This window comes from Mixophyes fleayi, chromosome 2 (assembly GCF_038048845.1).
Source record: "Mixophyes fleayi isolate aMixFle1 chromosome 2, aMixFle1.hap1, whole genome shotgun sequence".
Classification (NCBI taxonomy): domain Eukaryota; kingdom Metazoa; phylum Chordata; class Amphibia; order Anura; family Limnodynastidae; genus Mixophyes; species Mixophyes fleayi.
Window position 1 is genome coordinate 150,155,970 of NC_134403.1, and position 14,287 is coordinate 150,170,256.

At 39.1% G+C, this 14,287-nt stretch overlaps 1 protein-coding gene across 6 annotated transcripts in view; it reads left to right on the top strand.

The window, feature by feature from the left end:
* TBC1D8 (TBC1 domain family member 8) overlaps positions 1-14,287 on the top strand; it is an 86,262-nt gene that overhangs the window by 26,284 nt on the left and 45,691 nt on the right. For 5 of the 6 annotated variants that reach the window (XM_075200237.1, XM_075200235.1, XM_075200232.1 and 2 more), the window contains exons 3-5: positions 5,324-5,467; positions 8,089-8,207; positions 9,205-9,433. In XM_075200237.1, coding sequence (XP_075056338.1) covers positions 5,324-5,467; positions 8,089-8,207; positions 9,205-9,433 — 492 coding nt within the window. The remainder of the gene's footprint in view (positions 1-5,323; positions 5,468-8,088; positions 8,208-9,204; positions 9,434-14,287) is intronic. The other variant, XM_075200236.1, reaches the window with a different exon arrangement.

The window sequence follows — 14,287 nt, forward strand, 5'->3', positions numbered from 1 at the left end:
GCAGATTGTCTCTCTGTGGGAGTGGTAATGCACTATGTGTTCCTCTTCTCTGTATCCATTTAAAGCATCTGAGGATTTCTATAGGGACCAGTGGAAGAATCTACAGACTTCCTAAGGAATTGATATTTACATGCCTGTGTTTCTTGAGATTTAAGTAAGCGCATTCACATGATGGGTGTTTCTGGAAAAGATCTTTCCATATCCTGGAGCATTGTGTCTTAACCTATATTCATAAGGATTCTTATCACATTTTTCATTTAGGGTGTGATCACGGCCACACACTGGTGTTGGTGTATGCATTTATTAGAGGTTTTAGTTTGAGTTAAACAAATATTGTGCTTATCCACTACACTATATATGGTTTTGGTTTTGTTTTATATGCTGATGAGACATTCCAGTCAAAGTTACTAAAGTATTCTGTATTTACAATCACTGTTTATGTTGATACTATGTAGTGCCTGATGAGGTGTTGAAATTTATTGTTAAGTATACATGCGGTTTGGTCTGCAAGGTGTCCTTGTTTAAGAGACATTTGCATAAAAAAGTAAACAGACAGCACTAATAGCACAGTACTTCAGGGAATTGTCATTTAGACAAGTTTTCTTCCGCCAAGGAGAATCATCACCATCATCCCAGAATAAAGCTGGGTACTGTTATGGTTCTGTTCAAAACCAATTCCTTGATTACAGCCATGGAGCCAGACACATGAAATAAACGTTTAAACTGTTTATTGCAGTAAAGTAAAGTCCAGGTAAGGCAAAAATAAACAGTAACAGTTCAGGCTGAATGGAACAATGGATTTCCAGATCCTGGCAAACAAGCAGTAAATAATAAAGAAATGCAGCAGATGACTTAACTGAAACCAGTTTGTAGTAGCAGCCAAAAACATGCAGGTAATCCAGGAACAGAGAGACACATGAGCAGGCTAGGAACATCAATGACCAGCAAAGGATTCAGGAATAAGCAGGCATATATAGGCCACAGACAGGTGAGGATAATTAATTAGCAGTGCTAGTTAATCCCTAATAGAGGAATGGCCGGACAGCAGCTCCTCTGGAGAATCACAGATACTGCAGGGTGATGTGCACACAGGGTAACAAGGCAAATCATAACACAGGGTAAAATGCACACAAAGAAACAGGGCAGATCATGACAAAAATGCACACAGAGAAACAAGGCAGATCATGACAAAAATGCACACAAAGAAACAAGGCAGATCATAACAGGTACATACTAAAATTACTGCAGATGCAACAATTTCTGTAACGATATTAACAACAAAATACGGATGAGCATGCAGATTTATGTGTACAAAACTACATGATTTACCTTCCCATCTGTGCTCCTCATCTCTCATAACCAACTGCTGAACAGATCACGACTCTGCACACTTTATAGAGATCTGCCTACACTGCTGGTTGTGAGTGTGTACACACTTCTACATTTGCCTGCCAACATTCCTTTGTTGGTCATGATTTTTAGAGAGTTTATAAAACCAAATCAATTGATACAATGTGCTTTGGTACGATAAAACATGATTGTGAGAGAGTATACACTAATGCAATATCTGACTAAACGGTCATGTATTGTGTGATCTGCATGGTAATTGAATGAAATTACTGTAGTGTGTACTCGGCTTAAAAGGTTTTTAGCAAACTAACTATTGTGTATAATTAAATAAAAAACACTATTTATATTAAGTATAATGTAAAACTGACAAAACAATCACTTTTCACAAATATCCCAATATTGTTTATTAATTGGTGCACAGATAACTGTGCTAAAAGGTGCTGGACTTACAGCAAACAATATGGTTCTCTTTATGTTCTGCAGAGCGCTTCTTGCCAAACCAAACCGGTTTCTATGATGCTGCATATAATAATTTCCAGTGTTTCATTGGAGTCATTAGTTAATGTATAATAACGGACAAACAGTGATGCTGAAAAGTTTTACTGAATGCTTGAAGAAAAATAATTGAACTTTTGTCTTTAATTGTGTGCGCTGACTTTAACAAATCTCATTCTCTACTTCAAGATTATTTATTCTTGATGGTGGCACTGATGTGACACTCTGTCAGTGCCTGTCCAAATATAGCAAGGCTTTAAGTTGTCATTGTGTTTTACAGTGATCAGGATGAGCAAACCACTCATGTTTTGAGTACTCGTATTAGAAGACCAGTGACATCTTGCCTGGGGCCATATGTTTTGGTGCATTATCTTAAAATAGATGCAGACATCACTAGTCAGTCATGTGGCAGGCAGGCTCCAGGCTGATTATATTACGCTGGATATTATGAAAGCTCTTTGCAGTATAAATTGCACACAGCTGAATATAGCTGTGTTTTGTTGTGTGGTTCACAAATGGCTATATACTTTTGATACACACATCAAAAAGCACTTTGCCAAGTGAATTGTGGTGTTCAGGATTTCACAGCATGTATTCTATATGTTGGAATGCAGGATCCTTTGAATCTGACAAAATCTTTTGGTACTGTCCTAATAGCTAGAGCTTTTTTTTTTTTCATTCAGCACTTAAAATAGGTGCAAAATGGGATGTGAGCAAGAGGACCAATCGGATGCTTCAGTATCCGTGATTGCTACTTTTCATTGGTCCACCTGCTCAAAACCCCCTCCAAAGCGTCCCACAGCCCTGGTTTTCAGGCGCAGCTGTGGGACTTACCATGCCGCAGGAAGAACATCTGTAAGGAGCAGTCACCCCAATCCATGAGGAGGGTTTAGAGCTATAATGCTCCAGGTAGCTGTGCAGTGGGTGGAAAGGTTGAACATTTTAAGTTTTAAATGGGTCTAGTTAGAATTGTTATTTTATAAAGTGGTATAATAGGATTGTTAGACAGTGGGTTTTGTGTTTAATTTTTTGTTGCATTTAGCATGAAAGATGTAGTTTTTATTACTGTAATTCAGGGTATGTGTGCTGTATTTTTTATATATATATATATATATTTATTACAAGTTAACCCGTGCATGATACTCATGCATTCTAGTCAAATCAAGCTACTTAAGGTGTTAAAAAGGTTCTTGTCATGCATTTGGGTCATAGCCCAGGCCTCCTCAGGGGAAGAGCGTTACTTCCCGACGTAAGCGCTGGCGCTATATAAATGATGATGCTACTTGAATTCAGAGCAACAAATGCATCTCACACACAAATGGTTTTCAACCAATTCATAAATCATGCATACATGCATTGTTGCCATCATATGGATACATTGTGCATCCTGGTCAGCACATATATAACTCGCTCCTTCTGACTTACAAATGTATACAAATGTGCACACTCAATTCATTCATTCATTCATGTCCAGGGCATGTATCATGCACAGATACCTAGTGCATGTTTGGTGCATCATATACACTTGCACACTGCCTAATATATAATACATACTTTATACATACATATATGCTTCATATATGCATTATTTTCACTAAAAATGTGTTCTTTAACTCAATAGCTTTTCCAACAGTTGACTTTATTGCTTCCCATGCAGCCTGTGAGTAAGGTATGGTGCATAAGAGTTTGATTCACCATACCGTTCTCAAAGGCAGCATGGAGATCAGGATGTGGTGTGCATCTTCAGGTATAAGCTTCAGATTCAGGGCAGGCAGTCGGGGGGAAGCAAACAGCACAGCGGGAGCAGATGATGCTCACAAGCTGCACTGGAGCTGCAGTTAGGTTCCAGGGCATCTGTTCTAAGCAGAGCAGGAAACGCAGCGATGGTAGCTGATTTGGACTAATAAAGAATCAATGGTGCTGCACTGCTGGCACTGTAAATAGAGCACAATAGGGCCAGGGTTGTGAGCTGTGGAGTGGACCTGGATGAGCAACTTGGGAAGGATGAGCTGGAGCGGAGAGAAGCTGCTATGGGAGGAGACAGACAGGAACTAATTTGAGGGTGAGCAGCGCTGGGTGACATTGTCATTGTGTAGTGGAAGGAACTTGGGGCATTGGAACACGATTTAAAGTCTGTGTGTTGTACAGGCTACATGAACCAGCAGATAGTCCTTTCTAGAGCAGGATATTTCTGGCATGTACAGAGCGCAGGCAATTTCCAGCTATGCTCTGAATTTCCTCACTCCCACTCTCATTGACCACCTGAGTTGCACTGTTATATATTGTATTATAACCTGAAAAGCCCAGAGAAAGGGTGTTTAAAAATGCATCAGTAAAGGGCATGCAAGTTTTCATGTATTTTCATCTATTTTCCCTGTGCAGTATGGACAACCCCTGAAACCGATCAGCTTCTCACCAGCACTTAAGGGCTAACTCAACACTGGGTTTTGTGTGCCTGCCATTGTATATAGGGAATAGAGCGGAACGTGTGCACATTTATGTCTGCGTTTTGTATGCATTTACAAATGTGTTCAATCTGTCACAAAACCAAATCTCATTTTGCTTTAAAATGTTTTTCCATGAAGTTGAATGGGTATTGAATGCGCGTCAGGGACACTGAAACAGAACAGGAAACATTAAAACAAAATGCAGTCTCAATGTTTTGTAGTTTCACTTTTACTTAACTTTTACTTAACTTGCCTTAATGTCAGTATGTATGTAGTCTTGGATACATTTACAGAGGTGTAAGACAAAGTTTGGATTTTTTTTGTCAGCAAATTGTTCTTCCCACTTACTACTGAAGTATGTGAAATATTCAGTTTGTCCTTTGTCATTTCGAGAGGCAGCAAGTTGTACTCAGACAGCTTAGTTGTGTTATTAAAGAAATATTTCTTTTTTCTGACTTTGCATCTTTAGATATAGTTGTTGCTGATTTCTGACATAATGTGTTTTTATCTTTATTGTATGTTTTTAGGACAAATCGCAACAGTCATTAACTTTTTATAGCAACTGCAGAGGAACCTTTCAAACACTGAAATTTGCCTTGCCATGTTAGATACTTTTTCCTATTTGTGCCACATAAATGATAAATCCAGCAACAGTTTGTGGATGTCGCAATACAATTACACCACTTTAAATAAAACGGTTTAAAACATCAGCAACTAGCAACTTAGTATTTATCTTTTCAAAGTGAATTTATACATGCCTGCTGAAATCTTCATCTTGCAAGTAGAAAGGGTGCAGGCAACATTAATATGTACTTCGTTTTCCACCCAAATGAGGCAGAAAGGTTAATAACCATACATTTCAAATCCTTTTTTTATTATCAACTGGTCAATTAAAAAAAAAAATGTTGACTTTTTGTGTCTTGTTTTTATCTCTGTTGCATATTATTATTAACTGTGAAGAGTTTATCCCAAAACTCTTGAGGCGATTCTTGATAAACCATTACCTTTGCTTGTTTTTTGTTTTTTTACAGGTCGCCTGGTGGGTGCCCTGGATGCTGTACTGGATTCCAGTGCCCGAGTTGCCCCATTTCGGATACTACTTCAGGTCCCTGGATCTCAGGTTTATTCAAGCATCGCTTGTGGTGAGTCAGAGGTATACTGGGCCCTAGCAATTGGTGAGTTTCAGAACCAGCATCCACAGCATGCTCTTTGCCTGCATGACCATGGATGTTAAGGTAACCCATAAATAACAGTGATGTATGCAGTGATTCACCGCTAATTACACCATTTACTAACATAGGCACTCAGAACTTGCGTTTTATTTACCCCTAAGTTTATTGTAATGAACGGGTATTACTGGTCAGTCCATGGTACTAGGGAAGCCATATATATGCCATTGATTAGAATGAGGTGCTGCTGAATAATAGTAGGAAAAGGAGATAACAACAAACTTGGCTTCACATGTCATCTGAACAAGAGAGTCTGATATAGAGTCAGCCCATATTACTTGGACCTTCAGTAACAGCACTCACAAAAGGGGCATTTGCCACATATATAATAAACTAATTATATTATTGTTCCTGACACTGTATGAAATGCTGTATACACCTGGGGAAAAAGAGGTGAGGCTACAAGGGATAACATAGTATCTCTATTAGATCTTGTGGTTATACATGGAAATCTTGATAGAACACAGTGACATGACATATATATATAGCTTGGCAAAGTGATAAGCCAAGATAAATTTGTAAGGTGTCCACCAGCTGTACTATATAAGGTCTGCAGTTACATTGCTAGTATTTCATCCAATAACAATCTCATCATGTGTGCTAGATATACGAAATACTTAAGTGCTAATTAGTGCAACATATCTAAATGTTTCATGGACAAACACATGCCCGCCTGACTGCCTGCATCATCTCCTGGTTTATAGAAATGATCTGTACAAGTTGGTGCACACACAGGTACGGTCAGGGATGTATCTGTCAATATGAAGGGGCTTTGCTATTTCCAATTGACCCACAACTTCAGCTTCTGGACCACTGAACTGTTGGGTTCAACTTTTGCTTTAAAATAAAATAAAATAAAAAAGCTTAAATGTGTGTGTTTGGTTCTTTCAGAAATAGATTCTGTAGGACATTAATTTTTGTTTCTTATATGGCATGTATGTTAAACTTCAGGCAAATAATTGCATAATATACTGTTTAATAACTTTGTACAGACTGAGAGATATAGAGTACCAAATTTGTCAGGTTTTATTAAGTTCATATTGTGGAACACCATCCTCTTTAGGCTAGTGGCACACAGTATTTTTGTGTTTGTCTGTTTAACTCAGTGTTTACATTTCCTATTTGCTTGCATAAAGCAGTCGGTATAAACATTGAATTCCTTGCTCACTAGCATTGGCAAGTTCTGTGCATGTAATGGCAGCATATTATATGCATTGAAATATGAACTGTAAACACACAGAGGCACAATGTGCCAGTTTGACATTTAATGTTTGACCAGCTAAGAATTGTCATTTCTCTATCTCTGCCCTGTCTTTTAAACAAGCTGGTGTAGGAGGTATGGATTTTGTGGACCTTGGCAATGCAGCCACTGAGCCTTAGCTTCTGAAACAGTAGCTGCTCTCCTGTGTAAGACTGCAGACCTCTCTGTACATCAAGTGCCTGAACCTGCTTAACAACTCTGATCTTCTGGCTATGCCTACACATCCAGAATAGGATTTGGCATACACCCCATGTACCCTTGAGAAATTTCCTTCTTTATAATGCTTGTATCATTTTATGTGCACTGACCATGTGATCATGTAGGCTTCACCACTGGCTGGCCTGAAAAAAGGATAAATATGAGGTACAATGGGTTATTACGTATTATAGAAACAAACCAGTTTAAACAGAATACCTGTACAAAACATTACTCTAATTATCCAGGAGGATATTAGCACTTCAGTGTTTTTAATTTAAAATTGCTGAGATTGTTTCTGTTCATTTCCTGTTTTGATAAATCCTTAGCCAACTGGTTGTATTTCTGGGAAAAACAGATGTAAATACCTTTTTTATGTTGAGTTCTCTATTCTTCTGAAGATAGTCTACAATAAAAAACAGAAGTAGAATAGAGTTAGTAGCTTGGTCAAGAAAGCATGTGTTAGTACTGGGTAAAACTCAAAACAATGCAGATGGCTAACATGTATGTATCAGATATTTGATGCACACTTATGTTTGGTTGGATTTAATAAGATAAGCATGGACAGGTTTGGGAACTTCTTAAGCTCCTCACTGACATTGTAATCTAGCTGTTTTAATACGGTGAAGTCTATCTGTACTCCTTATTGTCCTTGTAATGCTGGAAAACATTTGTTCAAATCCCACCAATCTTGCTAAGTGGCATGACTTCTACACTTGACGTTTTCCAACAGGAGAACAAGGCCACCTTGTCCTTAATTCTTTATTATTTAGAAGCTATAATAACAGTTAACTGCTTCCATAGCCAGATATATCCTAAAATGTATTATAGACTTCAATATTATTTGGGGAGTATACAAATACATTTTATTATGTAATTGTTTTGGTCACCCCAGCAGGTGATGGTATTTTTGTATAGTGAAGGTGTTCAGTAGGTAACATTGTACTTTTGGAAGGTTTCTGTGACATTTAATCCACCCGGTTTACGTTGCCTTAGCTTTAAGCTTATTTTTGCTTTGAAGTGGCTGGAAGTAAAAAAATTTCAAAAGCAACCCATTATCTGTGGCTCTTGTGCAGAAAAATGGAATCCAGCCTGCCTTTTATTTTACCAGGAGCTACTATGGAAGAGATCACTCAGCACTGGGAATGGCTGGAACAGAACTTGGTTCACACTTTGTCAGTGTTTGACAACAAAGAAGACATAGCTAGCTTTGTCAAAGGAAAAATAAAGGTAAGGTATAATGATAATTCTAATGTGACATTTGTAGTCATGCATATAGCCACATTCATATAAATTAGTTTGTTCCAAACAATTGTTTTTCTTCTAATTGCTCACATATTAATGCATGGACAGGTTGTTCATACAACTAATATGTGAACAGTTAAGTGAAAAACAGGACAACCAGAAACCAATAAAGAGAAAATGGGCAATTAAACTCCCCGAAACTTCTACCACTTACAACCTGTGAAACAATTGGATTGATTTTTTTTTTTTAATTTACAATAATTCTGTTCAGAAATCATTGCTGTTGTATGAATGTTTGGATATTTCAGTACGTTAAACAAACCTCTGTACAATTCAGTGTTTGGTCTGCTACTGCTTCAGGCTAAAACCGCATATCCAGTTGCGTTTCTCATGTGGTGGTTAACGAGCACTTGTAGCGAGCTTAAATGTTTTGACCAAATTCTGAACGAATACCTCATTTTCTGTTGTGCTAGATATATTCAGATGTGTACTAGAAAGGACAAGCGCTAACAACTATTATTCTATGTGTATCTACGTAGTGCAGGCCTGGCCAACCTGTGGCTCTCCAAGTCTCAGCGTACCCTGCTGGGACGTGGACGGCCACAGAGGGCATGTTCTTGCACTTTGACCAATGTAATAAAAAAAAACAAAAAAAACTTTGAGCACACAAACGGACAAGTAATACATTAAACCTAAATTAAGCTAAAATTAGTAGTATTTAGAAGAAAAACTTGAGTGGAAATGAATGTAGGAGTGGTCTGAAAGTGATAGTAGGTTGGACCTTGATATGTCATGTATTCTGTTACTACCATCCCCCATTCACCAGTGTATCCGCAAAACCACAAATGTAATCTCATTACCCTTTTTTTTGCTGCATTTGTCCATTGATCATGAAGAGGGTGTGCTCCCTGAATTGTGCTAGTTGGACAATTAAGAGGCAAACCACCCTTTTAAAGCAAAACCTCTGGTACTTATCACGCAGGGGCTTATAGCAGAAGAATCAAGCAGTAAGCTGGCAGAGCAAGAGGAGGATCCTGAAAAATTCCGTGAGGGGTTGGTAAAGTTTGAAAGCAGATTCAACTTTCCAGAGGCCGAGAAGCTGGTAACCTTTTATTCTTGCTGCTGTTGGAAGGGCCGAGTGCCACGGCAGGGTTGGTTGTACCTGAGCATCAACCACCTTTGTTTCTACTCCTTCTTTCTGGGAAAAGAACGTAAGTCACCAATAATGTTTCAAAATTCTGCTTTTTAACGTGAATATTCTGTTACATTATTCAGGAAATTAATACAAGCACTGGAATGTCCTGTTTAGTAGATTTTGGATACTTTCTTATTTTTATTATTTATGAAAGTTAGTGATGTCGTTCTATAGTCTAACTGCTGACAGACCATGATGGTGCTTCCACTGCCACAAGGAGAGGAAAGAGCCAAGCTGTGCCGAGCCTGCGTAGCATTTTGGAGGTTACAAGCTCTCTTTATATGCTGTTACCCTGTCAGCTGCTTAAGATCACAGATTCTATACAGAAGCACTTATTTATACAAAGATCTAAGAAGACAGACGTCTTTTGAGGCCTCTCCCATAATTAGCAGAGTGTCCTGTTTAGCATCTCTTGTTCTGGAAGCAGTAGAACCTGTTTTTCATTTAGTTTGGTCCTAGAAACTATGCAGTAGTCATGTAACATTAGATTATGAGGACATGTAAGGACCAGCAGGCACATTGTCCTTACTAATCTCAGTTATGTTTGAGGTGGTGTTTTTTCCTTCTGCTTATGATAAGGTGATTATAATGCTAAAGTAAAAACAACATATTGCAATTAAAAATAAGACACTGTTACAACTAATACAACAAAATGTCTGAACATTTTAACCCAAAACTGTGAGGAAAAGTAGAGTAGGGATGGCTATTAAGAAAATAGGATCCAAATGCCTGTAAAATCTGGCTAAGGGCATGAGCATTTCTCCTGCCTAGTTATAACTCCCAGATTTCTATCCATTTCTGTTTAGCTCCATCACTTAGGGCTATCATGTTATCCATAAGCCAGATATGCTTTATTCACTGTAGAAAAGGTGCAGATGCAGGACAACAGTCTGTTTTGCTGCTTGACAAGCCCAGGAACAAGGCCACCCTGTAGGCCTTTTAGCAGGGCAAGGCAGAAGATGAGGAGGACTATTGATGCCAGGATAGTATATGTTATACAGCCCCCTTAGTTTTTATGGGACTGCATCTGGTAACAAGAAGGCTAACACACAAATACACATTTAATTTAAACAAACACTGTAAAATCTAGCCAATAAAACAGAGCCCTTTTATAGTTGAAAGTGAGCGCTTATTCGCGTTGTAGTTCAGAGAGGTTCAAAGTACTCTTAAGATCAAGCAAAATGTCTTGCACAACCAAAAGTATGACAAATGGCAGTCTGTGCAGTAGGAAAAGAAGAATTTAACTGGTTATAACATATAAATGTTTCCCTAATTCAGACATAACCACCCATGTGTGTTTGCTCTGTCCAAAATATACTGAACATACCAAATGGCAAATAATGATAAATATTAAAATGTGTTTTTGCACACGCTATAGCACAAATATATTTGGGATAACAGACTGTAACCCCTGGGCGCCCCCACACTCCCAAATGAAACTATATACAAATAAACCTGTGTGCACCTAAACTTAAATGTAAATGTTCCTTTCATGTCTGTATTTCATAGTAAAAGGTATATATTTTTTTGGGGGGTTGGAGGGCAGTTAAGGGGTGATTAATGTTCCATTTCAATGCTTTCTGCTTACTGGTCCTCTTTATCAACACCGAAGCCATCAGTAAAAGAAGAGGTAGCCACAGCAGTTAATGTCTTGGTGATTGAACTAAGGAAGTATATACATGTAGAGGCTCACAATACTGTAGATGGTAATCAAGGAAAATATTGTGTATTTTCAATAAGAAGTGGGTTGGGAGACAGAAACGAAAAAGGGAGGGGGAGACAAGGGAGGGGGTATATCGTTACAAGCAATGCTTTACATTTTCAAGTTAAATTGAAAATTATGTTGTCCAAGCTGCTAAATTTATTGGGCAATCTTGGATGATACTGGTTGTGCAATCACGGTGATGTGTCTGCTAGATTATTTTTTTTAATAACTGCTGGAAGTGGTGGTAGTTCGCTCTTCTTCCCGTTGATTACTATTGGGTACTTGGAGGTTGCAGTATGTGACTAATGAGTCTCAGTGTATGTCTTGGTGTGCATGTAGGAGGAGTCATTAATACCGCTTTCATACTGCCACCCAGGCAATATCCCGGGTATATGAACCCGGGATATTGCCAGGGGGCAGAGGCTCCCCCGGAGTCAAAATCCTGGGTAGACCGCGTTCATACTGAACACGGGTCTGCCTGGGGTCTCCATGGCAACATCACAAGAGGAGCTCTGATTGGCTCCTCTTGTGATGTTGTTGGTTTGTATTTTTTGTTTTTTTTTTACTTTACCATTGTGTCTGGTGAGGCCCGGGTTGAAAAACCTGGGTCACACCATTCATAGTGCTGGCTTCCCAGGGCAGACCCGGAATTACCCCACCAAAAGACCTGGGTCTGATGACCCGGGAATTAGATCTGGGACCATTCATACTGCACCTTTGTGTGTGTGTGTAGAGAAGAGTCCTAGCCGCCATCTGTAGGATGCCTCTGGTGAATTTGTATGCAAACTCTGGATCTACCCGGCCATGCAAACCTGGTTGTGCTCTTTTGTAAATCTTTGGAAGAGTGTGAGGGCTTCTGAATTGGAAGCGTCTGAATCTAGCATAAAAGTCTTGACAGGATTTTCTTTTTGACTGCTGCAATTCTGCCTTTCCAAGACAAATATAATTTGTCCCAGTCCAAAAAATAAATAAATTATGGTTTCAAAAACTTAATAGCTTTCCTCATTGGGATAGCCATAAGTTTTTGTCAAGAGGACACCAAGGTATTTATTTTTGTGTGGTTGCCATCAAACGTTAGAACTACTGCTGGAACACTTCTGTAACACAAGTTAAATGGAGGAATTTCTGTTATATCAGAGTTTGTTGGTTGGAGAGTTCTGCATACAACGTACATACCTTGCATTTTGAAGATAGGGATGTATGGTGCTTTGTGACCATAAGTAGAAAATTGTCTGCATAAAGTGAGAACTTGTGTTTGAGGACCAGCCCTTACCCATGCAATATATGGGTTGTTGCACACCTTGGCAGCTGGTGTATTTATTATTAATAACTGCTGTAAGTAGTGGCACTTGGCTTTTCTTATAGTTGCTTACTATTAAGCACCTACTTTTGCTTTTCTTAATGATGTGCAAGAAGAAAAGCATTTGTGAATACCATAACCATGGTATTACAGTGTAGCACAGTATATATTGTATACAGGGACATTGTTTGCGTTGAGGGCCATTACCAGGGCAGGGGCTGCTCTTTGTACACAAGGTTGATTAGGTCAAGAGCTTTTATGAGTAATTTCTAATGCTTGGCGTCCTAGATAAATGTGACTTGTTCTTGGTGCATAAGCGAGGTCATAAACCGTGTCTAGTCTGTTTGCCAGGGTCTTGGTGAACAATTTAAGACCAATATTTAAGAGGGATATTGGCCTTATAACTAGCACATAGTTTGGACTCACGACTTTCTTTTGGTATTTCTATAATATTTGCCCTGGTAGTGGTCCCTTCAAGCTTTTTGCCTTTCAAAATTGAATTATGTAGCTCCAGCAACAAAGTAGTCAGAGTATTATTATTATTAGTATTTATTTATAGGGCGCCACTAGGTATCCGTAGCGCCGTACACGGACAGACAGCAACACGGTACAGGGTGAGACAGCACGGAACAGTTAACAAAAAGCACAGTAACTCGGAAGCTCAAAGTACAGCTAGATGAAAGGTGAGAGGCCCCGGGGGTAGAGAGAGGGGTAGAAGGGCCTCACGGAAGAGACAAGGAGCCGGAGAGCAGAGTTAAGGTGGTGGAGAACAGGAGGAGAGGAGGCCCTGCTCGAAGGAGCGTACAATCTAAGGGGAGGGTAGGACGGACAGAGACGCAAGGGTAGGAGGAGGAAAGGGGGAGAGCGGAGGCAAGGACGGAGAGGGGGGAGAGGAGAGCGACGAGGAGGGAGGTAGGTGGGAGACTGGAAGGAGGGCAGTTAAGAGGGGGACTGGAAGGCTATAAGGAAGAGGTGGGTTTTTAAGGCCCGTTTGAAGCTGGACAAGTTGGGTGAAGTTCTGATGGAGCGGGGGAGCTGGTTCCAGTGGAGGGGGGCGGCACGGGAGAAGTCTTGGATGCGAGCATGGGAGAAGGTGACCAGGGGTGAAGAGAGGCGACGGTCATTGGCCGAACGCAGAGGGCGGGATGGAGCATGAATAGATAAAATTTTTGCGTAATATGGCCTAGTAAACTCATTGGGCCCCAGCGCAGCAGCATTTTTAAGGGCTTTAATTGTTTGGGTAAGTTTCTTTGTTTTTGGAAGCTGCCTTCATCTAGATAACATATTTGCATTTTTACATGTGTTTACATTCCCGTGTGTTATTAAATGTTCTTCTTTATCTGTGCTTTGTGCATCACTACAGCTGAAAACTTAAATTTATCTCTATTCGAGCTCATTGGAAAAATCAATATGTATTTCCTCGTGCTTCAGAAAATAACTTCCGGTTATCTCACATATGCATGTTTTAAAATACCGGTTAAAAACTGGTTTGAATGCACTTGTAAACTTGTGTGCCAAAATATCAAATATACATAAATTCAACACCTTTTTATTTGTGTTATAACCTATACATTTTAATTTTCTACTCATAACTACACCAGTAATGTGAGTGTATTCATTGATGAAATTCAAGGAAGCTGTTTTGAGACATTAAATAGCAGGTGGCGGAGGGCGATGCATTTGACATAGAGGTTGTGAGAAAGTTGATCTATTTGTTAAGTAAAATCCTTTTATTACTTATGGCATCATATGAATGCCTTTTTTCAGAAAGCATTAATAATCATGTGAACGTAATAGGTAATATATTTGTATATGGTAATGTAATTGAACACCTGTTTAGTATATTTGTGTATATTGTACTTGAT